Raw genomic sequence first — 25,710 nt, forward strand, 5'->3', positions numbered from 1 at the left:
AGAAAAGTCTAATGTAGGCTTCCGTGGAAGCTCTTGACTTTGATGGGCACGTCGTAAAGGTAAGGGAAGCGCTGGTGACTTGAGTTAAATAAAATCTTTCAGTGATGCCATGCATGTATTTTAAATGTGATTATTCAGAACTGGGAATTAATTAGCACTATATGAGCGAAAAGGCATGAAACCGTGCATTCTAAGTAGTCCTTCACGAGTTTAATGATTTAATAGCTATTAATCCTCACTTACAGCTGAATACGAATATATAAACTTTTCCCATGGAGTTATAGGACAACTCCGATGCTTTTGATTTGAATAAATGATGCGGCGCACATCAAGTCTCATGGCGGGGATTTCAATCTGAAGGTGAACACTTACATGATAATGCCACCCGGCCACGTCCAGCATCTTGAACTAGCAGCCTTGGGGGACAGGGATATGAAATGATGCACCCTGAACATCTAATGTAAACTCTCTAAGCTTCTGAAGCTGGAGAATGTCCTGTAAAGTGACACAGGTACATTTTGAGCTGGTACATTTCTGGAATTGAATGTCCATCTCGTACACTAGTCCCAACAAGAAACGACTTGAAATAAAATTACTTATTTTGCGATAAATTTGAGGGTCTCCTTTCTGCAGCAAGAGAATCCGGACTTGCAGCAGACTGAGGGGTTGGTGCACCGTCTACAAGATGAGCCCAATAGGGGCTTCAATAAACTGAGTTGCAGCCTCTATTGCCCCAGGTCCAGGACCCACCTGTCCAATGTTAAAGCAGTCTATTCTTGTAAACCAATCGAGATTCCCCTGCTAAATGGGCTGATTTAAAAAAAATGTTTTTACACGGGAAGGAATGGGTGTTTCAAACCACACACTCTGCAGTCAGAGAAAGTAAAGTGAATCTGACAATCTTGGTGGGGTATAGAGTGTTGAAAGGAAAGACCATTAAATACCTGTTAATGAACTATACACATTCAACTATACACATTCAGCAGGTAGGAAAGCAAAATAGAAGCACATTTTTTGTAGTTCTGAAGTGTGTTGGAAACAAAGATTTTAATAGGATCAAATGAAGACACTACTTGGTGATACACAAATGATTATATCACCATGTAGATTAAATGCAGCACACTAGCGCTTTAAATCTGCTGAGCCAGAGACTGCATATTCGTGCATTTTCCCATAAGAAGGGAATTGCCTGAAAGAAAAGACATTGGCCCACATGCATCACAGCAAAAACCGGTCGCAAACGGGCAGAATCTCAGAATCTGCCCCTTTGCGACCGGTATTTTTGCATTTGGGATGCATCATCCCAAATGCAAAAATCGCAATTTAAGTCATCTCTAAATTGTGATTACCTAAATTGCCATTGCATTTAAGGAATCGCAAATTGAGATTCCTTAAATGCAATGCATTCAAGTAAAAAAACTAGCGATTTCGCTAATTGGGAGCGCAAATTAGCATGAAGTTGAACATCATGGTAATTTGCAAAAACTTTGAAACATTTTTCAAAGTTCCATTTTACACACACACATGCCCTTGGGGCAAGTGTGTGTGCAAGATGTACTCATATGCAGATTTCAAGCGTGCAACAGGGTGTCCTTTTGACACCTTGGCACCCTTGAAATTGCATTCTCAATTTGCGATTCTCTAATTGAGAATCGCAAATTGAGAATGTCTTCCCATTCATTCCGATGGGCCTCTAGGCCCATATGAATGAATGGGGAGGAATTCCTTAATTACGATTCGCAATTTGTGAGTCGTAATTAAGAATGTTTACAAATAGCTATTTTTTAAGTGATTTCTACATGCATAGCCTTTTGCTAATCCTTACTAGCGAATCCTTATTTGTTGCTAATAAGGAATCTCAAATGACATTGTTGAGGCATGTGCCAGATTGTTGGGTCTGAATAGGACATTCTTCAAGCCTACAACGGGAAATAAAGACTGAAGAAGGTTTTTGAAATGTATGTTGTCTGTTTTTAAAAAAGATATGGTGGTTCTTTGAGCACACAGAAAGAGTAAAGTTGATTTAAATTTTTGATTGTCTGATGGGTTTACTTCTGAGGTCCAGAGGAGAATGAGATGGGTACTTCTAGCTCTTGCTATGGTTCGGGACTAAAATTCCGCTCATAAAAACCAAACACAAACTATAAAGAATTACTTCATTAAAGTTACCAGGTCTCGGACCACTGATACCAGAATCCGAGTACAGGACCTCTCATTCAGACAAGCGAAGCAACACATTCAAACCACTAGAGTAATAATGTTAAGACGCCAGACCCTTTATATCTGAATATAAAATCATTTATTAAGCTATTGTGCTTAGATATCAAAAGCAAATCAATCTGCAACAGAATAATATTGCACTCCATAAAGTATGCTAAATGACCTGACAAGTCACAAGCATCTATGAAAGTGTTTATAGTTTAAAAAAATGTGGAAGTGAAGCTGAGCAAAGTTAGCCGGTGAGTCTACCTGAACAATCCCTGCTATGGAAGAGCGGTCTCTTCCAGTGAACTAGAGATGCTAACACACTTTGTTAATATTTTGTTAACACAATTTTCTCATGTTGGGGACTAAGTGTTGTTTCATTTAACCCCCTCTGCAGGATCTTAATATGACAAATCAGTATAATAAATTTTCAAAGTACAGCTTAAATGCCTACAACCCGGAGGCTGACGCAGAATTGGCATCAATAACTGGCTTTTGTCAAGCAATAAAAGAAGATCTTTCCTCCTCCCCTTGTTTCTAACCTGGATAACACCCACTCTTCTGTCCCCCCCACCTCTGTAGAATTACTCTCTTAGATTTTAATTGCATCTCCTGGTTTCCTCTCTATGCCTTCATGTTCTGAGAGTTCACTGTAGCTAGTCCGTTCCTCTCACGCGTATCATTTAAGTGGATTGTGTTGGGGTGATACTAAGAGATACCAGGGGGTGGAAGTTCCCTGACATCTGTGGCGAGATAACCTAGGAAAGGGACCCATAATGTGTCAAACTTCAGAGGATATACCCGGTTAGCAAGAAAGCAATCTTTTCCACTTCCTGAATAGTGCATATTCTACAGAGGCAGTCATGTACAGTTGGTGTCCTTGTTCTCTCCCAAAGGGCACTTACAGCCTTTCTGATGGACGTCTGAAGGCTGCTACATTTAAAGCTATATAGATAACTGATGGTTTGGTACTGACCTGCCCATTTATTGCTCGCATTTGTGATTATTCATTTGTTGATTTAGGGCTTGGCAGGTTGGATGCTAGAGCCACGAACAAGTTTGGGTCCAGTGAGGCTTCACAAATGATTTGGGGGAAGCGTGAATCAAACCATTTATAAAACGCATCACACCCAGTGAATTAATGATAGATGGTCAAGTAAACACAGAAAGGGTAAAAGAGAAGACAGACAATCTTTCACTGTGCCCACCTCAAGGCCTTGCTGGACTAATGAACGAACACGCAAGGGAACACCCACCAGTTGAGAAGGAGCCAATGTTTCAGGCACCGCACCAAGCAACTCTTTCTTCCCAGTGCACTGCAAAGATAGACATTGTAGAATGCCATTTGGCCACAAGAATGGTATCAACTACCTCGGTTGTCAAAACAAACGCAGGAGGTCCATCTGAGGCCGCATCGGAGGATAGATACTCACACTCAGGAGTTCTGGGTACCACACTCTCCGATCCAGCACAGGGAGTGGAGAGTGACTTCGGCCGGGTCTGTCTTGATCTTCCTTAGAATTTGAGGCAAGAGGAGTAGAGGTGTAAATACATCCAGATGCCCTTCCTTTCATTGCGGCTACTACTGAGTATCTTGTCAGGACTGCAAGGAATAGATTTGCTGAAACTAGTTTCTTGATAGTGGCAAATAAATCTAGTCAGAATGTACCTACAGGACCCATAAGTGCCATCCGGCGTTCGGGATAAGGAGGATACACAAGGAGCCTCACAGCCATCCGCACTGAAACCCAGGATTGACCCCTAAAGGTCGGGTTCATATCCTGAATGCTCTGGCCTCCCTGCTACAGTGGACAGGCTTTAAATGCCACAGTCTTCAGAACTGCCCCAATGAATGGAATGTTCTGCTCAGGGCTCAGGTGGGACTTTGACTCATTGTCGGCGAAACCCAACAAAGTGAGGAGTATGACCATTGTCCGTAGGTGGTCTGCGATTGATTGTGGTGCGTTTGCCTTTAGCAGCCAGCTGTTGAAGCATGGGAATATGTGTCCTCCTGACATCGGAAGTTGGGCAGTTGCCACTACTATCACTTTTGTGTACCCCGAGGTGCCAAGGTAAGGCTGAAGGGGAGCACAGTATAATGAAAAGCTACTGGCCCACCTTGAACCACAGGTAACGCCAGCGAGACTGCGGAAGGGGAATGTGAAAATATATGTCCTGTAAGTCTAAAGACACCGTCTAGTGTCCTGAGGCCAGAGCCTGAAGGTTCTGAACCAGAGTTAGCATCCAGAGGGCAGAGGTCCCCCATGAGTTTGAGGCCTCAATCTTTCATTGGAATGAGGAAGTTACAGTATCCTTCTCTCTTCCCTCAATCTGCTACCCACTCCATGGCATTCTTAGACGACAGAAGATTGACTTCCTGAACCAGGACTGTGGAGTGCTCTTCCAAAAGTTGCTCTGGTGTGGAAAGAAGATGGAGTGGTAAGGTAATGAGAGGTAGGGCTCAGCCTCTTTGATCAATTTGTAAGACCCACCTGTCTGACATGATGGGTTCCAGTCAGGGCGGAAGTGGTGTATTCTGCATTCTACTGGTCAGCTACGCAGGAGCCTGAGGACAAACTAAAGCAGCTTGGTAGCCGCCTCAGCAAGCAAAGAGGAACTGGAGGATTGCGGTCCCTCCTGGTTTGAGTTGTTTATGTCAGGCCCACGCCCATGGCATCGACAGGGCTGGGACGGTTGCTGCAGTGCACACTGGGAGGTCTGGCATTATCTGTGAGCGAGCCCCCCAGGGCTTCACTATTGGTGGGGGACTGTTTAGCTAGTATCAATAACCCCAGGGATTGTGCTGCTGCACAACTGTCTTTGAATCACGCCAGGGCAGTATAAGCCCCGTCTCTGAAAAGTCTGGAGCTATCGAAGAACATGTCAAACAGGGATGCTGCAGGTCTCCACAAACCTCGTCCGGGCGTGCCTTCTGAGCAAGGCGCCAGTTCCAATGACTCTGCCATTGCGCTCTCTAGTGTCCAGGTGAGATCAGAGCGCATACTTGCCTGCGTTCTGACCATCATGGACCATTTGGGCTAACAAGGCCCAAGGTCCTCTGGGGCGCCATCATGATTTCACTAGCCACGTCCCATGAGGCTTGGGTGTACTTACCAAGATAGAAACTCCATTGATAGAGCTGGGTGCTAGATTAGCTGAAGAAAATATCCTGTTTATGAATGCATCAAGGTTTTTGGATTACCTACCGGGATGATTGGTTGGAAATTAATTTTGATTAACCTTGTCTTTTAAAGTTTGAACAATCAAGCTTTCTGGTTTACGGTGCTTGGTTAGGTCAAACCACTGGCGGGCATGAGGATGGCTTAGAACATGTATCAAGGCGAGCATCTGTAAGGGCTTCAAGAACGGTTTAGATGAAGCTGGCCCTGGCTTAAAGGATCTCCGTCAACACATTCATCGCCATCCATCAGGCCCGTGATTTGCAGTGGAAGCAGGACCAATGCATTAACTCAACCTCTTCTTATAGTTTCGCCTCAGCTTCCGAATCAACTTTGAGAGCATAAAGGTCACTTGTCAAGTGACGCAGTTTCATGATCTATCCTACGCGGTGGTCCCCCACACCAGAAAGACCAGATCGGGAGGCCGCTCCTTCTCCTTCCTCGAAGCCAGAGCCTAGAATGCTCTTCTGCTCCACCTCTGACAGACAACATTGCTTCCCATCTTCGAAAGAAACCTCAAAACCTGGCTCTTCGACGGATCCCCTCCTTGATAGACTGGAACCTGCACACCCTTACCTCCAGCGCCTTGAGACCCGTACGGGTGAGTAGTAGTGCTTAACAAACGCCTGATTGATTGATTAATTGATCAGAGCCCAAGCTCCACAGACGCAGCTTGTGCAGGTCCATGTCAGACATCTGCTTGCTGTAATCTAGGTGTTCAGTGGGGACTTTGTTCCCTTGCTCATTGTGACTGCAGGAAGACTGGAGTGGAGCTTCAGATCCGTGCCAAAGGGTGCAGAATGCAAGGAACTAACGTCTATGCACGGGAGTGGCACATATATGCTGTTTCTCTCTGTCAGTTTTAGGGCAGTATAGAGTCGCCGCAATGCCATACTGCGCCACCTACTGATGCCCAGGAGCATTGCTGGAAGAAGTCTCCAGATGGGGCTTGGATGGGTTCCAGAGGCGAAGAATCTGCAGCTAAAAGTATCCATCAGAATTTTTTATTTTGTTTTACATAAAAATGGGGAGTGATTTCTGTAAAACAATTAACAAACAGCCCGACACTGCAGCAGTTTCCTCTTAGCACAGGGGGACACTTACCCATATTTCTTATTCATGACCATCATAGCTTGCACATACACAACTGGCAGGAGAGCCACTCGACAGAAAGTGCATCTTCAGACCCTGTTGATCTGCCTATTCTGGGGCGGAAGGACTGCAAGCAAAGAGATTCGAAAGGTGGAGCTGGACGAGTCCCCACAGAAGAAGAATAGCAATTCTACCACCCTTTGAAATGAGGTGCGAGAACCAAGATGTGGTTATGGCCTCCCAAGGGTTAAGGGTTCCCTGTTAAACTTAGAAATGCATTTTCTAACAGAAGGTTATCCTAAGGGCACTTGATCTGCAAATGAGTTTGTTAATCTATGAATGGAATTTAGGCATTTGGTATCTAAACAGATCCTTTAATGAACTGATGTTAAAACTAAATATCAATGGTGACCGGTGTGAACCCTGGCGAATTCCATGACTGATGGGTGGCAGTGAAGATAAAAAATATACACACTAAACTCACCGCTTTACATCCACCACAAGAAACAACAAAACCAGACAAGGCTCGACTTATAGAGCCGGGCCAAAATGGAGGACATGATCAGGGCAGTCGAAGGCCCAGAAAGATGAAATGCTGCCTGCATGGACAGCCCTCCATTTGCTTGGACATGGGAGTGATTACAAGCGCAGACCAACAATATCTTTGCCTCAGTATTGATGGACTCCAGATTTCTGGTTCTTCAATCGGTCCCAGGTTTCACCAATGGTGCCTTGTTACCTTCTCTAAAACAGCAGTGCCTCCTGGTAAGCTATCCTAATTTCCATCATGGGCTCTGAACTGGATCTCTTTAAGAGGAGGGGGCCATTGCAGGTCTGTAAAGAGCTGACGGACAGGGAATAATTACTATATAGTCTGTTCGGTCATTTTTGCAGCAATATTGGATTAAATGTTAAGGTTTTTGGAGATTACAAATGTATTCAAGGTTTTGTGCACAGAGCCTCTCTTCCCAAAGACAACTTGAGGTCACATAATCTGCACTGCTTCATACACTGCCCGTGGTATGTTCCCTGCTACATCAGTACTACTTCACAAACAATTCTTTTTTTACTCTCACATCCTCTTTGAGGCATCACTTAGTTCCTGGACCACATCTGCGGGCTTTGTCCTCTGCCAAGTGGTCACCTGATGAGTAGAACAGCTGCCGGCAGACCCCTTAATCCCCATGCTAAGAGTGAGATCTAGCTATTGCGTGGAGATGGATTGCACTAGTGGGTTAAAAGATATCTGGTACTTTGTTTGATACTGGAATAAAAGAGCCATAACCTCCAAGGACGGAGTCAAGTATACGTCTTTTCCAGGTTTTTAAGAAGTGTGGCACACTGCCTGTTCTTTTTACGCAATACTGTAAAATTGACTGCGCATTTCGCTCTTTGATGAGTAAAAGCCTGTTTCCAAACCTACGATGATGGACCTATACTCACTGTGTTTTTGTAAAGGAAGTGATGTATATCTGCTTTCTTGTTTTTTAGGTGTACCTATAACATTCCACCCACCTCCTTCCTCTCATTTCTCTGACGTTTTTCTGGTAATGTACATCTAACACACACTGTAGTCTTGGGATGGCAACTCTACACTCAGCTTCTTTTGTTTGTATACCAGGTCAGGACCTTCATCAAGAGACAAGGGTTGTTACTATTCTCTCAAACTAAATCCAGATTATTGTTAACACTTAGCTTCTTTATGGGGTCCATACCTAGTCCCTTTCATAGACTCAATTTCTAAGTTTGGTTACAAAATCAACGTAATGTGCCACAACACATCTAGAACGATTTATACACTTCACAGTTTAGACCAGATGCTGCAATCATCACTGGCCATCGTTATTCCTCTCACTATTTGTGGGGAAGACTTGACAATCAGTTGCAATATAATTTCTTCTTCTGAGCCATATATGTGTAGTTGTCTTTAATTCTATGTGGATGTCTCTTATAACTCTCTTTTTTATGCATTGGTAAAACGACGATAACAACTCCATGTGCTCCCTAATTCGCTCATGGTCCACACTTTGGTATTTACATAATTTCCACTAGATGGAACTCACAATCGTCTACCATGTTTGGGTGTATTTTCTTGTGGACCTGCAGGTAGTCCTTTCGGTTGAATCCTTTTCCACATACAGTGCACCGATGCAGTCTTTCTCCTGTGTGCATTTTTTGGTGCCTATGGAAAGCTCCTATTTGATTGAAGCTTTTTCCACACACGGTACAATGATAAGGTCTCTCCCCTGTATGTATTCTCCTATGTATGAGCAAATTTGACATTGCTCCAAAGCTTTTACCACATTCAGTACATGCATATCTTCCTTTTAAGCTGTGTTCTTGATGATATTGTACATAGCAGCTCTTCGGGCTGGTTTGCCCACTGTCAGCATGTGTGCATGGTTTGCTACTTTGCGGTGTGGTTGATTCACAGAGAACACTGTTGTTTTTCACTGTACTCTCACAGCTCTTGTCTAATCTCCACTCGTAGGGTGTCGACTTCTGCAGAGCACTGCAAGCTCTTGGCCAATCTGCACTTTTCTCTCCTCCTTGTTCTTGAGTACTCGCTGGTGGCATCTGGCTATTGGAATGTCTTCTCTCAGAAATGTTCTGGACCATGTTTACTTTCCTCTTTTGTGCCACAGATTTGAAAATTGCAGGTTTTTCATGATATTGAAAAGAGGTACTCATGTTGCTCTTCATCGATCCATTTCCTGTAATATTGAAATAAACGAATGTTAGCTTTCTAGAAGGGAAATGGTGCATCAATCATTTCCACAGCAGGAGTGTATCGAAAGGCAGTAAGAGCGCAAGCTCTGTATACACAACCAAGCACTTTGTGGCTGGACCATGGGTACCAGGTGGTAGAATCACGACTGACTGACTGATTAAAGAGTTGTAAGGGTAAGCAGTGAAGACATTAGGCATTCTTTATGTTGAGACAATAACAGCATGGAGCTGGAGAGAGGACAATACTTTGTCTGCAGGCAGACATAGACTGTGAAAAAAAGCAGGGAAATGGGTAAGAGTTCAGCTCTCAATGAAGCCACCCACGAAAGCTACAGAATGAGCCTAACAGGTGCAGACAGAACAAACTACCCAGACAGGCTAATAGGAGTGAACCATCACCACTTTCTCACATGTGCAGACTTGCAGAAGGAACCACTGAGACAGATCAGCTAGAGAGCCACTACCACTTTGTAACGTGGAGCGACAGGAAGCCAGTCAGAGAAGCCATCCAGAGAGAGCTATTGACATCTCGTAACATGTGCAGACCTGCAGAACTAAGCACCTACATAGGTGCCGAGAGAGGACCACTGCCACCTTGTAATGTGTAGGAAGAACGAGCCACCCCGAGAGAACCATTGCCACCTTGTAACATGCAGACCTACCGAATGAACCTCCCAGGGAGAGCCTGTGCCTCCTTATAACATGCAGACTGAACGAGCCACCCAGAGAGAACCACTGCCGCCACCTAAGGTGCAGAACTGCAGAACAAGCCAATCGAACAGGCCACCCAGAGGAAGCCTTTCCCACCTTGTGACATGCAAGCACAATGAGACACCCAAATAGGCCACCTAGAGCAAAACATTACTGCCCTCTAACGTGCAGACAGAACAAACCACTCAGACAAACCAAGCCCAACCCACTTGTGCTGTCAAACTCCCATTGCAAATCAACCAACCCCTTCTAAACAAAGCCACATGCTCATTTCAGTGTTTGACTATGCTTGTGCTTTTTTAATATCACTCCATAAAACTCCTGAGTCTGCCCCAACTGGAGTCAGAGATATACAGCCTAATTCACAAAGGTAATGTACACTTGTGAGTACTTTTACACTTTTGAATAAGCTTACTAGCGGCGCGAAGGGTGCAGAAAGAGCAAGAGAAGTGCAGAAAGAAGCAACAGAGGTACAAAAAAAGGCAAGAGAGGTGCAGAAACAGGCAGGAAAGTTACAAAAAGAGGGAACAGGAGTGCAAAAAGAGGTCCAAGGGGTGCAGAAAGAGGCAAGAGGGATGCAGAAAGAAGCAAATGAGGTACAGAAAGAGGCAACAGAGGTGAAGAAAGACGCAAGAGAGGTGCAGAAGACAACAAGGGAAGTGCAGAAAGAAGCAGGAGAATTGCTGAAAAAAGCAAATGAGGTGCAGAAAGAGACAACAGAGGTGCAGAAAGAAGCAAGAGCAGTGCAGAAAGAACCAACAGAGGAGCAAAAAGAGGCAAGAGGGGCACAAAAAGAGGCAGCAGGGGTGCAGAAAGAAGGAAGAGAAGTGCAGAAAGATGCACCAGAGGTGCTGAAAGAGGCGCAAAGGGTGCAGAAAGAGGCAAGAGAAGTTCAGAAAAAAGCAACAGAGGTACAGAAAGAGACGAGAGAGGTGCAGAAGCAGGCAGGAAAGGTGTAGAAAGAGGAAAGAAGGGTACAGAAAGAGGCAAGAGGGGTTCAGAAAGAAGCAAGTGAGGTGCAGAAAGAGGCAACGGAGATGCAGAAAGACGCAAGAGAGGTGCAGAAACAAGCAAGAGAAGTGCAGAAAGAGGCAAAAGAATTGCTGAAAAACAACAAAGGTGTAAAAAGAAGCAAGAAAAGTGCAGAAAGAGGCAAGTGAGGTACAGAAAGAGGTGCAGAAAATGACAAGAGATCTGCAGAAAGAGGCAAGAGAGACACAAGAAAGGGAAGAAGGGTGCAGAAAGAACCAAGAGAGGTGCAGAAAGAGGGAAGACGAGTGCAGAAAGAAGCAACAGAGGTACAGAAGGAGGTAAGAGAAGTGCAGAAAGAGGCAAAAAAGTTGCGGAAACAGGAAAAAGGTGCTGAAAGAGGGAACAGGTGTGCAGACAGAGGCATGAGAGCTGCAGAAAGTTGAAACGACAAGTGCAGAAGAAGGCAAGTGGGTGCAGAAATGTGCAAGAGAGGTGTAGAAAGAAGCAAGAGCAGCGCAAAAGAACCAACAGAAATGCAGAAAGAGGCAAGAAGGGAGCAGAAAGAGGCAGGAGAGGTGCAGAATGAAGCAAATGGGGTACAGAAAGAGGGAAAAGGGGTGCAGAAAGAAGCAAGAGAAGTGCAGAAAGAAGCCAAAGAGGTGCAGCAAGAGGCAAGCGAGGCGCAGAAACAGGCAAGAAAGGAACAGAAAGAGGGAACGGGGTGCAGAAAGAGGTAAGAGGGGTAAGGAAATATGCCAGAGAGGTGCAGAAAGAAGCAAGAGCAGTGAAGAAAGAAGAAAGAGAAGTACAGAAAGAAGCAAGAGAGGCGGAGAAATAGCAAAGAAGGGTGGAGAAAAAGGCATGAGGGAGGCTGACATTTGCAAAAAAGGTGCAGAAAGAAGCAAGAGCAGTGCAGAAAGAACCAACAGAGGTGCAAAAAGTGACAAGAGGAGCACAGAAAAAGGTAGGAGAGGTGCACAAAGAGGCAAGAGGGATACAGAAAGAGGCACGAAGGGTGCAGAAAGAGCAAGAGAAGTGCAGAAAAAAGCAACAGAGATACAGAAAGAGGCATGAGAGGTGCAGAAACAGGCACGAAAGGTGCAGAAAGAAGGAACAGGGGTGCAGAAAGAGGCAAGAGAGGTACAGAAAGAGACAAGAGATCTGCAGAAAAAAGCAACAGAGGTGCCGAAAGAGGCAAGTAGGGTGCAGAAAGAAGAAAGAGAGGTGCAGAAAGAGGCAATAGGGTGCAGAAAGAAGCAACAGAGGTGCAGAAAGAAGCAAGAGGGGTACAGAAAGAGGCAAGAGAAGTGCAGAAAGAGGCAACAGAGGTATAGAAAGAGGCAATAGAAGTGCAGAAAGAAGCAACAGAGGTACTAAAAGAAGCAAGAGGGGTGCAGAAGAAGCAAGAGAAGTGAAGACAGAGGCAACAGAGGTACAGAAAGAGGCAAGAGTGGCTTGCCCACCATTAGTGCCAATTTAATACCCACATTTAGCAATAAGTAACAGGTGACCATTCTAGGTATGCAAAGGGCCTTCCAACACGCTCTAACACTTGTTGCTGCATTTTTGGTAACATTTGAGCTGTTTGAGCTAGAAACAAGATTTTTTGTGTTCAAATCTGCAGATTAGGGAGCAGACAATAGATTATAAGGCTAATGCGGAAAATGTATAATTGTGCGAAAGTCGGTGCAGCCAAACAGTTGCATAATTCCAGTGGTCCTGCTCATACCTCTGACTAGGTCCACAAGTGCTCCTCATTTATTCCTTTTTTTTGTCTCACTGAGTTCATAGTTGAGCTTCTATGGAAACGAGGAAGACTAAACCTGAGGTTACCAGTCCACAACACAAGACTATCATACCACATAATTACTCTCTATAACACAGTCCCACCCTACATAATTCCTATACACTAAATACCACATACTTTCTATCCACATAATTTCACCGCACAACTTACCACATGATTCCACTACACACAACGTACATCTGTGGTAAATATTTGATTTACCGTCCTAATTTCTATGCAGGTAAGTAATTAATCAATAATAACTCAATCGGAAAGAAAGAGGCAGAGTCCGTGGTGTTAGAGTTCTTAGGGGTTTTATTCCTTAAAAAGGAATGGTTCTTGAACCGGATATCATGTTCCTACCACCACTGGGGTGTAGGAAGGGATAGAGCAATATTTTATTGACAATACATAGCTTATATACTTAAATCGTACAGTAGAAACCAATACAGTAGGCGTAACAGCTGAGAGAAACAAGATAAGAGCACACACGTGGTAGTGATACGTAATTAGAAGGCGTGAATTAGGCGTGAACATAGAGGTGTGTGCTAGAAACGTCACAGGTAGGTGTCACGAGTGGGTGGCAACAAAGCAGAATCTTGTAATGTCAGCAGAAATCTGAGGCCTGGATGCGCGCGCAGCTGCATGACGTGTGATTGACGTGGAACTGGAGGGTGCAGGGGACTTGACATTTACACTGACGGAAAGAGACAGAAGTCTGGCATGTCAGATCAACTCGTACTTCTATCATATCTGATATCTGATGTTTGGGAACCATATTATCTAAACGGAAAAGGTCTCTGGGGCAGAAGCTATTCTATACTGACTGTGAGTGCGTGTATAAGCGCCTAAGTGTCTACATGAGATGCGAGGGCCATGGGCCTACCATGGTAACAGAGGCTATGAATTACTTGCACGGAGAAAGTGAGGCCGGGCCCTTTGCTCTGCAGCTGGGGGAATGTTTACTTAAACTAGTAGGCAGGAATGCATTTTCGAGGAGCGGAACAGATAATTCGAAGGTTGAATACAGTCTTGGCAGGCAGCAGGCTGAGCTAAGCGCCGTGAGCCGCGCAGGGAGTAAGGCAGAGGTCACGGGTACAGAGGCAGCCTGGGCTGAGGCTTTCAGAGTCAGAAGGCAGGAAAAAGGCTCGATGGCAGAATTCAGGGCCTACTTCGCCAGAGCTGAAAAACGTGTAAAGTACACCACAAAAAGACGTTGGCATAGCATACTTAGAAACGGAGTATTCAACCCATTCAGGGTGGGTCTGAAAGAGGACATATTAACGTTGGACGCAAATGTATTTGCGTCTTCATAGCTGGCACAGGAGGGAAGTTACATGCACTTTAAGCTGGTACATGGAGACGGTGGGGTACACGTTAGGGAACATTACTTGACCATAAAATTTATATTTCCTCATTCCCTCCTTGTTCCCTACGGACCCTTCATGATATATCGATCCTCATGAATCGATCAGTCTGTTCTTGTAACATCATTTGTTCTTCTTTCTTCCTTTCACGTTTTGAGAGAAAACTGGAATGTTCAATGCACGATGTGGCACACAGTCCACATATCGCTGGCCCACACTGTAGGCACAGGCAGCAACTGAATACTATGACAAGGGCAATGCCAAGGAAGGATAGGATCTTCCATCCCCAAGCGGTTAACGTTGTCCAGAACCAACCGGACCAAGTCCAGGTGCCTGGATTCTGATGTATCTGACTTGCAATTTTATGAAGACGTGTAATAGCTTGGTATACCGTTGGCGCGTTTTCTGGAATGAAAACACAGCAACTTGACCCGATGACCTTACAAGCTCCGCCTCTATCTGCCAAGATGACGTCAATAACAAGACGATTCTGAAGAACAACAACCCGCATGGCGGACTGCTCCTCTGTTAAGTTACCTAGGGCGGAGGCAGTTTCATTCACTACTGCTTCAAGTGTTCTAGTTAATCTGCGTATTAGTTTACTATTTTGGACGAGGCCTGTGAAGAAAAAGAATCCTTTATTGAAATCTGTGTATTGCTCCCATGCCGTTTCAGTATAGTCGACAATCGGGAGATCTCTTCGGAGTCTATTCTTTACTAGATTTGTATTTCTGTGATAATCAGGAGGGGCTAGAAAAACAGGTGGCAGAAGGAATGCAATGTAACAGGTACCATCCCAATCTGGAGGTAAGCGTATGTATGCGGTATGGCCACAAACAAAGTAGGAATGACGGGTAGCTCTAAAGGAAGATTTGCCTTGATCACTAAATTCGACCACAGTAGTACATTTACTATGACCTAAGTGTACTGAACCCTTCTTACTGACACATAAATCACCAGTGACTGGTAATACTGACATAGCAGGGAGAACTGGTGCAGCTTCGGATTCGACAGTAAGAATCATAAGGTTAATTGTATAATTACCTAATCCATATACTTCATTTTCTAGATCAGTTCCTATTCTAATGGGAAGTCCCTTCTTGTCAGGGTAACAGACATTAAGCAGAACTAAGTTCAAGTTTCCCCAAACCCAGCTCCCTTTAAAAACAGCGACATCAGGATCTAAGGAATTAATTATTCTAAACCATGCACCACAGGAGCCATTGTGAGTGAACGGGTACGGAAAGAGAGGCAGAACTCCCTTGTATTTCTGATAGGGAGGGAGTCGGCCACATATCCAGCAGTTTGTAGCGTTGTTAGTCTGATGGGAGTGGTGTAACATACTAATGAATGTGTTGTTGCGCAGCGCGAGTCTGTAAGAAAGTTCGTGGGGAGGTAATTCACTAAAAGAATGTTCGGCAGTGACATTGTAAGCAGATTGTTCACGCTTGAAGATAGGGTAATATATGGGAAGCAATATACTCGCAACAATAATCAGAAGACTTAGAAAAAACATAATCAATAACGTCACTATACAGTGACTGCGCAGTGATTTACAATATGTACGTTTCTTGAGTTGTCTCTTTCTCTCTCTATCTCGATCTAGGGGATACATGTCAGAAACTATTTAACCGATTCACCTAGGGGAGGACTTAAACAATTAAACTGTCTGACTGCTAGATCGAAGTTTCATTCGGTACTCCTCTTGGGGAGTTTTCTCTTGTTTGGTAACTTTAAAGTCTTTAGTATCGAGGCAGTCCTTTGAGGGGGTGGACGAGTCAGTTTCTGGCATCAGTTCATTGCATTTTTTTATATGACTCGTATGGATCCACCCCTTTCGGCCTTCCACCTTGATAGCGGTCCGCGTTGTAAGAAGGATGGTCTTCGGCTCTTTCCAGCGGGGCTCCAGCAGACTTTTCCTGTCGAAGTTCCTAATTAGCACTGTATCACCGGGACGGACATCGTGCGGCTTTACATCAGTGTTGTCGGGAAAGGCTGCGGCAACCTGTGAACGACATGATTGGAGTGCAGACATCAAGGAGGCAAGGTAATCTGTCAGCATATTACAATCAACATCGGTAATTTTCTTAGGTATGGGCGTCCCCCACATATTCGGTGGTCTGCCAAAGACCACTTCATACGGGGATAGTCCTGATCTCGAATGGGCGACCATTCTCATGTAGAACAATGCAACTGGCAGGGCGACTATCCAGTCGACCCCTTTCTCTTTACAGATTTTAGCAAGGCGGGTCTTTAGTGTCTGGTTATGCCTTTCTACAAGGCCAGCGGCTTCGGGATGTCGGACACAATGGAATCTCCACTGATATTCTAGCAGCAGGGAAACCTGTTTCATGAGTTCGGATGAGAATGGCTGTCCGTTATCTGAGTACACGACACGAGGCAAGCCGTATCGTGGGAAGAATTCTCGAACCAGCTGCCTGGCAGTGGTCGGGGCAGTGTAATCTGGGACTTGATATGCTTCAGTCCAACGGGAAAATGCACAAACAATTACGAGGACGTACTTGAATCCTCGACAACGGTCCATCTGGATATAATCCATCTGGAGGACTTCAAAAGGGTGATCGGGAGGATGAAATCCACCTTGCTCTACAGGGACGCTTTTACCTGGATTGAACTGACAACAGATCATGCAGGTACGCACTTTCTGTTTTGCTGCTGCTCGTAAGTGTTTGTTGTATCAGAGATTCTGTAAACTGTCTAACATCGCTTTCTCTCCTAGATGTGCTGGACTATGTGCTGTATTGATTATGACTTGAACCATAGAGTCGGGGAGAAACCATGTAGATTTTCCCTTCATCATCCAACCTTGATCTGTCTGGATCCCTCCTAGTTCAGTCCATTTCTTTATTTCATCTGTAGTAGCATGTGTCTGAATATCGATTACATCTAGTGTGGGATCCCTGACTGTCATACAATGTGTCGGTACTATTGTCTTTGTCACGTCAGTTATCTGGGTGTGAGTCAATGCTGTATGTTTTGCTGTCTGGTCTGCCAGGTCGTTACCCTGGGAAACAGAATCTGTAACTTTAGTATGTGCTTTACATTTCATGACGGATATGCCTGAAGGCAGATGTATTGCTTCTAACAGTGCTTGAATGAGGGGACCGTGTTGGATCTTGGCACCGTGAGAGGTCAAGAAACCTCGTTCTTGCCATAACACTCCGAAGTCGTGTACGACTCCGAAAGCATAACGGGAATCAGTGTATATGTTAACATTTCTGTTCTTGGCTAGTATACAGGCTCGGGTCAGAGCAATAAGCTCTGCCGCTTGAGCGGACAGTGTCTCAATACGATATGTTTCTTTAACTTCAGTTTCAGTGGTCACTGCATATGCGGCCACTAATTCTCCTGTACTTGTTCTCATACATGAACCATCCACGTAAAGTGTCAGGTCTGGATTTGTCAATGGAACATCTGTCAAGTCTCGTCGGGGCTTTGTTACTGCATTAATGATCTCTATACAATCATGCGGGGCTGGATCTGTCATAATCGAAGGTAACAATGTTGCGGGGTTTAGAATGCTGCAGCGTCTGATTTCTATGTGTGGCTGGAATAGCGTCAATTCATAACCTGTCAGTCGTGCTATAGTCAAGTGTTGGGTCTGAGTTCTGTTTAAAAGAACCTCTACAGAATGTGGAACTTGTACTGTTAATTGATGTCCTAAAACAATTGAGTCGCTCTGTCTGATTGCTAGTGCTGTTGCTGCTACCGACTTCAAGCACGCAGGGAGTGCCTGGGCTACTGAATCCAATGTACTTGAAAAATAAGCGCAAGGCTTATGTGTACCTGCTTGGTCTTGAGTGAGGACAGACAATGCTGTACCATCACGTTCTGTAACAAAAAGTGTAAAAGGTTTGCTGTAACATGGTGTCGCTAAAACTGGTGCTTGGCATAAAGCTTTCTTTAATTCCTCAAAGGCCTGTGTATGTTCCTGAGTCCAAGGAAGGACAGTCGAAGTCGCTGCCTCCTGTGTTGTCAACTGAATGAGTGGTTTAGCTAGAAATGCATACCGAGGAATCCATTGTCTGCAGTACGAGGTGAGGCCTATAAAGGCTCGCACTTCCTTTTGTGTCTGGGGTTGTGGCATATTTACAATTAACTGGATACGGTCAGGAGTGAGCTGTCTCCCCACTTTGGACAGCAAGTGACCCAAGTACACAACTTGCTGAACACAGAATTGTAGCTTCGAAGGAGACACCTTGTGTCCCTTGTCGGCCAGAAAATGTAAAACTGTCAATGATGCTTGTTCACATTCGGGCTCACTTCGTGCGGTGATCAGCAGATCATCGACGTATTGCAGTAAGGCGGTGTTAACTGGCATTTGAATACAATCAAGTTGTCTTTTCAGTGCTTGACTATAGATGCTGGGGCTTTCTGTGAATCCTTGAGGTGCGCGTGAAAATTTGAAACTTCGTCCATTTAAACTGAATCCGAAGAGATATTGACTCTCTGGATCAATAGGCACACTGAAGAAGGCGTTCTTGAGATCAATTACAGTAAAGAACGTTGCTTCTGAATCAATAGCAGTCAATAGGGAAGAGATGTCGGGAACCACAGGGTACTGTGGTACGATGCATTTATTCAGTTCTCGTAAATCAATCACCAGCCGATACACTGGCGGTGCATTGGGATCAGTACGTTTAAGAATCGGAATGATAGGGGAATTACAGATATTGGAGTCGGTTTCTACGACCACTCCTTGGGCAATGAGCTCTTCAATGATTTCCAGTAAAGCCACTACAGCATCGGGTGGTAACTTGTATTGTCTGATTCGTGGTAAAACAACACCTTGCTTCAGTGTAACACGGTATGGTGTAATGTGCATGCAGCCTACATCGGTTGGGCCTTGTGCCCACAAGTGATCCGGTACATTTTTCAATCTGACATCAAACTCTCGTAATACATAGTGACCCTTGAAATCTCGCAAAAAGAGTCTAACTCCTTCCGGAGAACAACATATCACTGCTCCTAGAGCCTTCAATGTCTTTATTCCTAACAAGTTTTCTGGACATGATTTCGTAAGTAACAAGTCTGTAACACGTGATAATGGACCCACAGCCAGAGGGACAGGTTTCGATACCTCATTTACAATAGGCTGTCCTGAAAAACCAAGGGAAACATTCTGTGAGCCTGAGAGGGGTGCCCCTGGGACTTCATCATGGCTGATTGTTGTGCGGCTTGCCCCTGTGTCAATTAAAAACTTTCTGTCTTTTCCCAATACTTGACTGTGTACATAAGGACCCTCTTGATCTACGGGAATCTCAATAAGAGGCAAGCCATCCTCCCTCTCTAGGCTGTTTCATGTGTATCGTGGATAATCGGGGTAATCAGATTGGGCATACTGGTACATCTGTTGTGAAACTTGCTGAGTCGCGGCAATGGGCTGTGGCTGTGACTGTGCCTGTGATACCGCTGCGTTTTGTCTCGTATGTGGTGGAGCATGCATAGGCTGTGTATTCTGCATGGGCTGTATATTCTGTGAAGTCTGTTGCTGGACCTGGTCTTGTCTAGGCGGATGCGGTCTTTCCTTAGTTTTACCTGTTGCTATATTATGTTTCATGTACGTAGTGACCTGGCTGCTTGCAATAATTGCATGTCCCTTTAACGGGAGCTGCTGCATTTCCTGTCTGGGCCGTACCCTTTCTCTGGCCGTCGGCTGGAACCGACTGGGCCACTAACATTTTCATTTTCGTGTCTTTCATGCGTTTCTGTTCATGATCCTGTTCTTCTCTGATTCTGTTCTGATGGTATTGTAACATCTGTAACATCTGGGATGGCGTATTTGCTTGCCATGTACTCTCAACCATATATACACGGTTCTTGACTGATGTCAGGGAATTCTCGACTAACTTTGATACAAAAAGATGCGGGTACTACTCGCTACTTGGTTTAAGACCACTATTAATAATGAAACATTTCTCGAATCTGGAATAGAAGTCACTAGTATCTTCGTCGTGTTTCTGTTTACAGGCTGAAATTGCGTCCCAGTCTTCCTTTCTAGTTGTCAGTAATCTTGGCAGAACCTGTACTATCAAACCTGGTAATGCTTTAGTTTTCTCCCCAAGGCCTAGCCCTGGGGTACGAAGTTTTTCCTCGTCTTCTATTTCTGCCCATATTATCTTTTTGTCTCCCACCTCCCATTCTCTTTCCTTCAGTTTCTCGTAGATGCCGGTGGGCAGCAGTACCTTTAACATTTTCATGATATCTGCATATGTATAATCTCCCATTAGTAACATGTCTTTAAGTTCTCTGTGAAAACCTGCAGGGTCTTTATCGTGACACGGTACTAGTTTCTTCATTTCCAATAGTTCTAACTTGGTCAGAGGTGTATGTACATACACACGTTTCAAGGTATTATCGGTACCCATAACTGGATGTACTTCTCGTAAAGGGTTCTGTCTTTCAAGACGCTCCATATGATAAATTTTTCTTTCTGGGGGCGGAGCGGGAACATATTCGGAGCTTAAGAAAGCGTTATATCTGTGCCGTTGTTCTAGAATTATTTGTATTAACTTGGTACTTAGGCCTCTCCATCTATCCATGAGTAGTGCTTCTAATGTATCGTGTAAGGGACCTGGATCAGAATGTTGATTTCTGTATAACCTGAGGAGGTGCTGAATCATATAGGTACCTGCTAATTTCTGCTCGTCTGGGGATAGGTTCAAGAATGTCTGCGCTACTGTTTCATCATTGTATATGTTAGGATTGTCAGCCCATAGTACTGCTGATCGTGCTAGTTCTTGTTCATCCATAGAATTGAGTACATGGTACCCCATTCGTTCTCGAAGCATTTTATCAGTGTCTTGAAACTGATGTTCAGGAGAATTCGGTTTTGTTATGCCAGAGAGAAAAACTCTCTTGCTTTCTGGACGAATGCCTTTCCTAAGGTAAGTTCCCTTACCTACATACGCTATCGTATCTGTAGTCTTTTCTGGTTCTTCAGGTCCTTCCTCCTCCTCGGAGGAGTCATTCTCTTTTTCTTTTTCTTTTTCGTGTATGTCTATTACTGCTTTTCTTATTTTCTTATACATGCTTGATATACAATTCTGTCTATCATGCTTTCCCTCGGATATATTTTGGCCCCACTTGTTTAGTGCTTCCATTTCATCCTGTTCTGTCTCGGGCCTGTCTCGTTCTCTTATTAAGCAATTTATGAAAAAGCGTAATATATATGCTTGAGTGTCAACTTTCTGATGTGCCAAGGCCTCCTTAATACTTTCAGGATTTTCCCCAGTCTGGACAAAATGATATATTTTATCTAGGTGATCGGTCATTCCTGAGAATAACATTAGGTAATCTGTAGCTTGTCGCAAGCGTAGTGAAGCTATCAACATTCTATCGTCTTTGCCGGGTACTGGATCATATCTGCAAACTGAAAGCGGTGCTTTGAGTCTGTCGAGACGGGGTGATTGGGGCGTAAGGTGGTTCTGCATGTCCCTAAGGTGTAATCTGTGTGTTGCTGGCGGGGTCTGGTAACCCCCGGTTGCACCTCCTGAGGTGGAGGCTTGGGCATTTTCCTTCTGTGGAGTCTGTATGTGTACTTGAACTTGTCTTTTAGTAGGATCAGGTAGAAACGGATTTGGTATATTAATTTTAGGTGCGGGAAGTGGTGGAGGAGGAGGAACGACAGGCTGTCGGACGGGGAAACCTTGTTGCGGTAATGGCGGGATATGGTCTGGAGGCGGGTTGCCATCTCCGTCACCGTCAGTAGGCGGGACGTGGGCACGTGGATTGGTGTAAGCGGGTGCTACATCGTTTAGATAGGAATTCAGAAATATGTCCTTAGTAGTCCTGTGATTTACTTTAGTTGGAACCAATGGTGGCGGTAGATCTTTCGGTATTTCTGAAGTGGCTTCAGGCGAACCCTCGGCCACAAGATACATGCCATTTACAAGATTGTTTCGTGCGCGATCTACTTGTTCTGATTTTACTCGGATCCCTTCAGTAACTAATTCGTTTTCTCGGGCTTTATCTGACTCTTCTCTATGTCTGTCTTCTCTACGGAGTGCTTTTTCAGCACGTTTATGTGATTCTTTACGCCAAAATTCTATGGCGTCTTTCTGAGATTGTCTGGCTTTCTTTTTCCATAGTGCTTCTTCTACCTTCATGATGCACTCGGCATCCCATGTTCCGGTAACAGGCCATCTGTGTCTCTCGTCTAGATGCTTAGTATAATCGGCCCATAAATCTAGATACAATATGGCATCTAAGCCATGCTTATGATACATGAAATTTCCAGGAGTGTCCCTAGGGGGGATAGGAATTTCTTCCTCTAGTATCCCTTTCCTAGTTCCTATCTGCTTTAACTTATTGAAAAACGGCATCTTGTTTACTTAGTACTGAATGCTCAATCCTTGCTACTTAATTCTGAACACAGCTAGTTACACAAGAACACAATAATGCACATTAAAAACAGTCACTCATACCACGACATTAATCACATGAAAGACATTTGAGACATATATGACTACCCCCCTATACTGGATGTACTGCTAAACAGCACAGATACACTGCTAAGAACAGTGCAAGAACCTGAATAACTGATATACTGCTAAACAGTACAGATACACTGTCTAAAACAGTGCAGACCGAATTTGTGTACCCAAACCCGTCTTTACCGGATACATAATAATGCACCCGTCTAGATACGTCCCAGCAATGGTACTCACCGGGAAGCACGGAAACAGAAGGCCTCGGAAAACTCGACTGGACTGGACCAGACTCGACTCGACTCGACACGTGGATACTTCGGAAACTGGTGGGCCTCTTGACACCTCGGACCTTGCTTCTTTCGGCTAGGCTCTGGTCGGGATCCTCCGCACTCCTCACCGCCTCGTCTGGGTGCTGATCGCAGTCTTCGTCACCTCCGTGGGCCGGAGGGAGATACAGGAAATCCTGCCAGTACCGGTATATGTGAATATCCCAGAGAGGCATAAACCCAATCACTGCAGGTTATAATTATTACTAGGGCTCCCGATTTTCAGTTTGAACTCATTTTTATACATAAATATGGACAGAAAACCATCAAGTTTCCTATCTGTATTTTTAAATATGGGTAACATACAGAAAGAAAAATGCAACGTACCCTGTAAGCACCTATCCTTGGCATGTAGTGCTGTAGATTCCCATGCTGGACATACTCCTGCCATTTAGTGTTTGGGTCAGATGTTGCAAGTTGTTTTTCTTCGATGAAAGCTTTTGAGTCCTGAGGTTTCAGTAACTCCTCTGGCGGTAAATGCGCCACTCACCGACATGTCACTAACTCCATTGTTAATTTACTTTTCGCCCAGCAGGTGAGAGTATGTATGGAGTAGTGCGTATAGAAGTTAAGTGACCATGCAAGTAGAAAAGAAAGGCATTAAAATTAAAAGATACCTGCAGCACCCACTGGCTTCCGGGAAGGTGGGTGGGCACATGTGAATCTAAAGCACTACAAGCATCGAACAGATGCTTACTGGCTAAGCACATATTCTATTCATTGCATGAGTGGCTGTAGAAACACATGCTGCGCAAAGACTGTACAGCAGTACACCCTTAAGCGGTGGCTAGACAGTGCTTGGTGCAAAGGTCTGAAACAATGTCTTGAGGACAGCTTGACCAACGCAAGCCTGCTACTTTGCCTGAACGTCCACAGTGTTTTGCAAATGTGTGCGGAGTGGACCACAGAGCAGCTCCACAGTATCAGCAATGGGTATACTGCCCAAGAGCTCCATAGTAGCTCCCTGTTTGCGAGTGGAGTGTGGCCTGGGGCGGGAAGGTAGGGCGCTTTTAGTGTCAGTATAGCAGGTCTGGCAAATACTGCCTTTGAAATGGGATGGAATTATCAGGCTGGCAAAAACATACACACAGCGATTTGGTCCTGACTGTGTAATACAAAAGAGCACGCTTAACGTCAAGTGTGTGGAGTGCCCTTTCAGCGATAGAGTCAGGTTGAGGTAAAACACTGGAAATAATATAGACAAATTAAGGCGGAAAGGGAAGAGCACTTTGGACAAAACCTTACGATTGCTTCTAAGAACCACTTTGTCTTTATGGAGTTGGAAAAAAGATTATTAAAGAACGAGGGCCTGCAACTCACTGACACACCTAAGTGACGTGATTGATATGAGGAAGGCAATCTTCCAGGATAGGAACTGAAGGGGGCAAGGATGCAGTGGCTCGAAAGGGAGTCCTGGGAGTTAAGTAAGGACAATTTTAAGGTTCCAAACCAGGACAAGAGAGCACCCGCAATGAAATTACATACTTAAGGCCCTCCATGAATGCTTTCATTGCCGGGATTTTGAAGAGGAAAGAATACTTTCGGTTCTGCATATATCAGCAATGGCAGCTAGATGTAGCCTGATGGACGTGCAACCTAAATCTGTTCTTTGAAGATGTAGGCAGTAACAAATAATGTCACTGGAGGGGTTGACAGATTGATGTTGTTTGGTATACAGTAGTGCACAAAACACTTCCACTTTGCAGTGTAGCAAGTGTTTGGTGGGCCTACGAGCCTCTTTTATAATTTTTATGCCCTCCTGCAGCAGACCAAGGTAACCAAACTCTAAGACCTCAGGAGCCAAATCACTAGATTGAGGCGCCTGGGGTCTGGGTGCCGGACTTTGCCTTGGTATTGAGGAGGTAAGTCCGGCCTGTTCAGGAGCTACTCAGGTGGAACAATGGATATCTCTAGCAGGGTTCAGAATCATGGTTGTCTTCCTCACCAAATGGAATAGGAGGAGATGAGGATAAGCGTAGGCAAAGATCCGTTACCAGTTCATCCACAGAGCACTGCCCTTGGACTGGGTGTTTAGAAACCTGTTGGCGAAGTTTTAGCATTACACGTTTTCTGCAGATGTAAAAAGGTCTTTGTCTGGGGAGCTCCCCCTGTGGAAGTAATGAAGCAGGACTTTCAGGTGCAGTTTCCGCTTGTGGGCTTGTTGCCGTGTCCTCCTGAGCAGGTCTGCAAAATTGTTCTCCACTCCGGAAGGCATCTGTTGTGCTAGGGATGACAGGTGAGGTGCGAATGTGTCTCCTTGTTTATGAAGGTAGAACACGGTTGTGTACTCTGTATGCACCACAACTACCTTGCCTTGGAACTGTTGGAGAAAAGCTGGAGCGCTAGATAAATGGCTAACAGTTCCAAGTGGTTGATGTGTAGACGCCTGCAATGAGGTGGCCAAACACATTGAACAAAGACATTAGACTCTCATATTGTTGCGATGGGCCCCCAAGCCAGCTAGCGATGTGTTCATTGTGATGGTCACCTGCAGAATTGGGTCTGCATATCGACCGCCTTGCAAAAGGTTTTTGCTGTTCCATCGCGGCAGAGAGTGAAGGGTGCTGGCATGCACCATGAAACCTAGACTGCGTAGGAGGGATCTGAGTGTGAGTCAGGCATTTTTGTCTGCTTGCGTTCTTGATCAGCCAGTCATGTGATTTCTCTTTTTTCGGAGGTGAGCAAATACTAATGCTAAATGTTTGGTAAAGACTCTCAGGCAGTAGTGACTCCGAAGGGTAGTACTGGAAGTGCTGGCCACTTACTGTGAAGTGGAGGTGGCAAAGATGAGATGGATGAATCTAGATGTAGAAGTAGGTGTCCTTCAGGTCAAGAATGGCCATGAACTCACCTTGCACACGTGAAAGTATTCTGGCAGGATGTATCTAC

At 44.8% G+C, this 25,710-nt stretch overlaps 1 protein-coding gene across 1 annotated transcript in view; it reads right to left on the reverse strand.

Annotated features, from left to right (window-relative positions):
• Nucleotides 1–7,512: 7,512 nt before the first annotated feature.
• Nucleotides 7,513–25,710, reverse strand: part of LOC147663866 (uncharacterized) — a 74,408-nt gene continuing 56,210 nt past the window's right edge. The window contains exons 6-7 of the mRNA XM_086950141.1: nt 9,453–9,474; nt 7,513–9,190 (exon numbers count right to left, since the gene is read on the reverse strand). Of these exons, the coding sequence (XP_086806267.1) occupies nt 8,511–9,190; nt 9,453–9,474 (702 nt within the window). The 3' untranslated portion in view covers nt 7,513–8,510. The remainder of the gene's footprint in view (nt 9,191–9,452; nt 9,475–25,710) is intronic.

The sequence above is a fragment of the Lissotriton vulgaris genome, unplaced genomic scaffold, assembly GCF_964263255.1.
Source record: "Lissotriton vulgaris unplaced genomic scaffold, aLisVul1.2 SCAFFOLD_2673, whole genome shotgun sequence".
Classification (NCBI taxonomy): Eukaryota; Metazoa; Chordata; class Amphibia; order Caudata; family Salamandridae; genus Lissotriton; species Lissotriton vulgaris.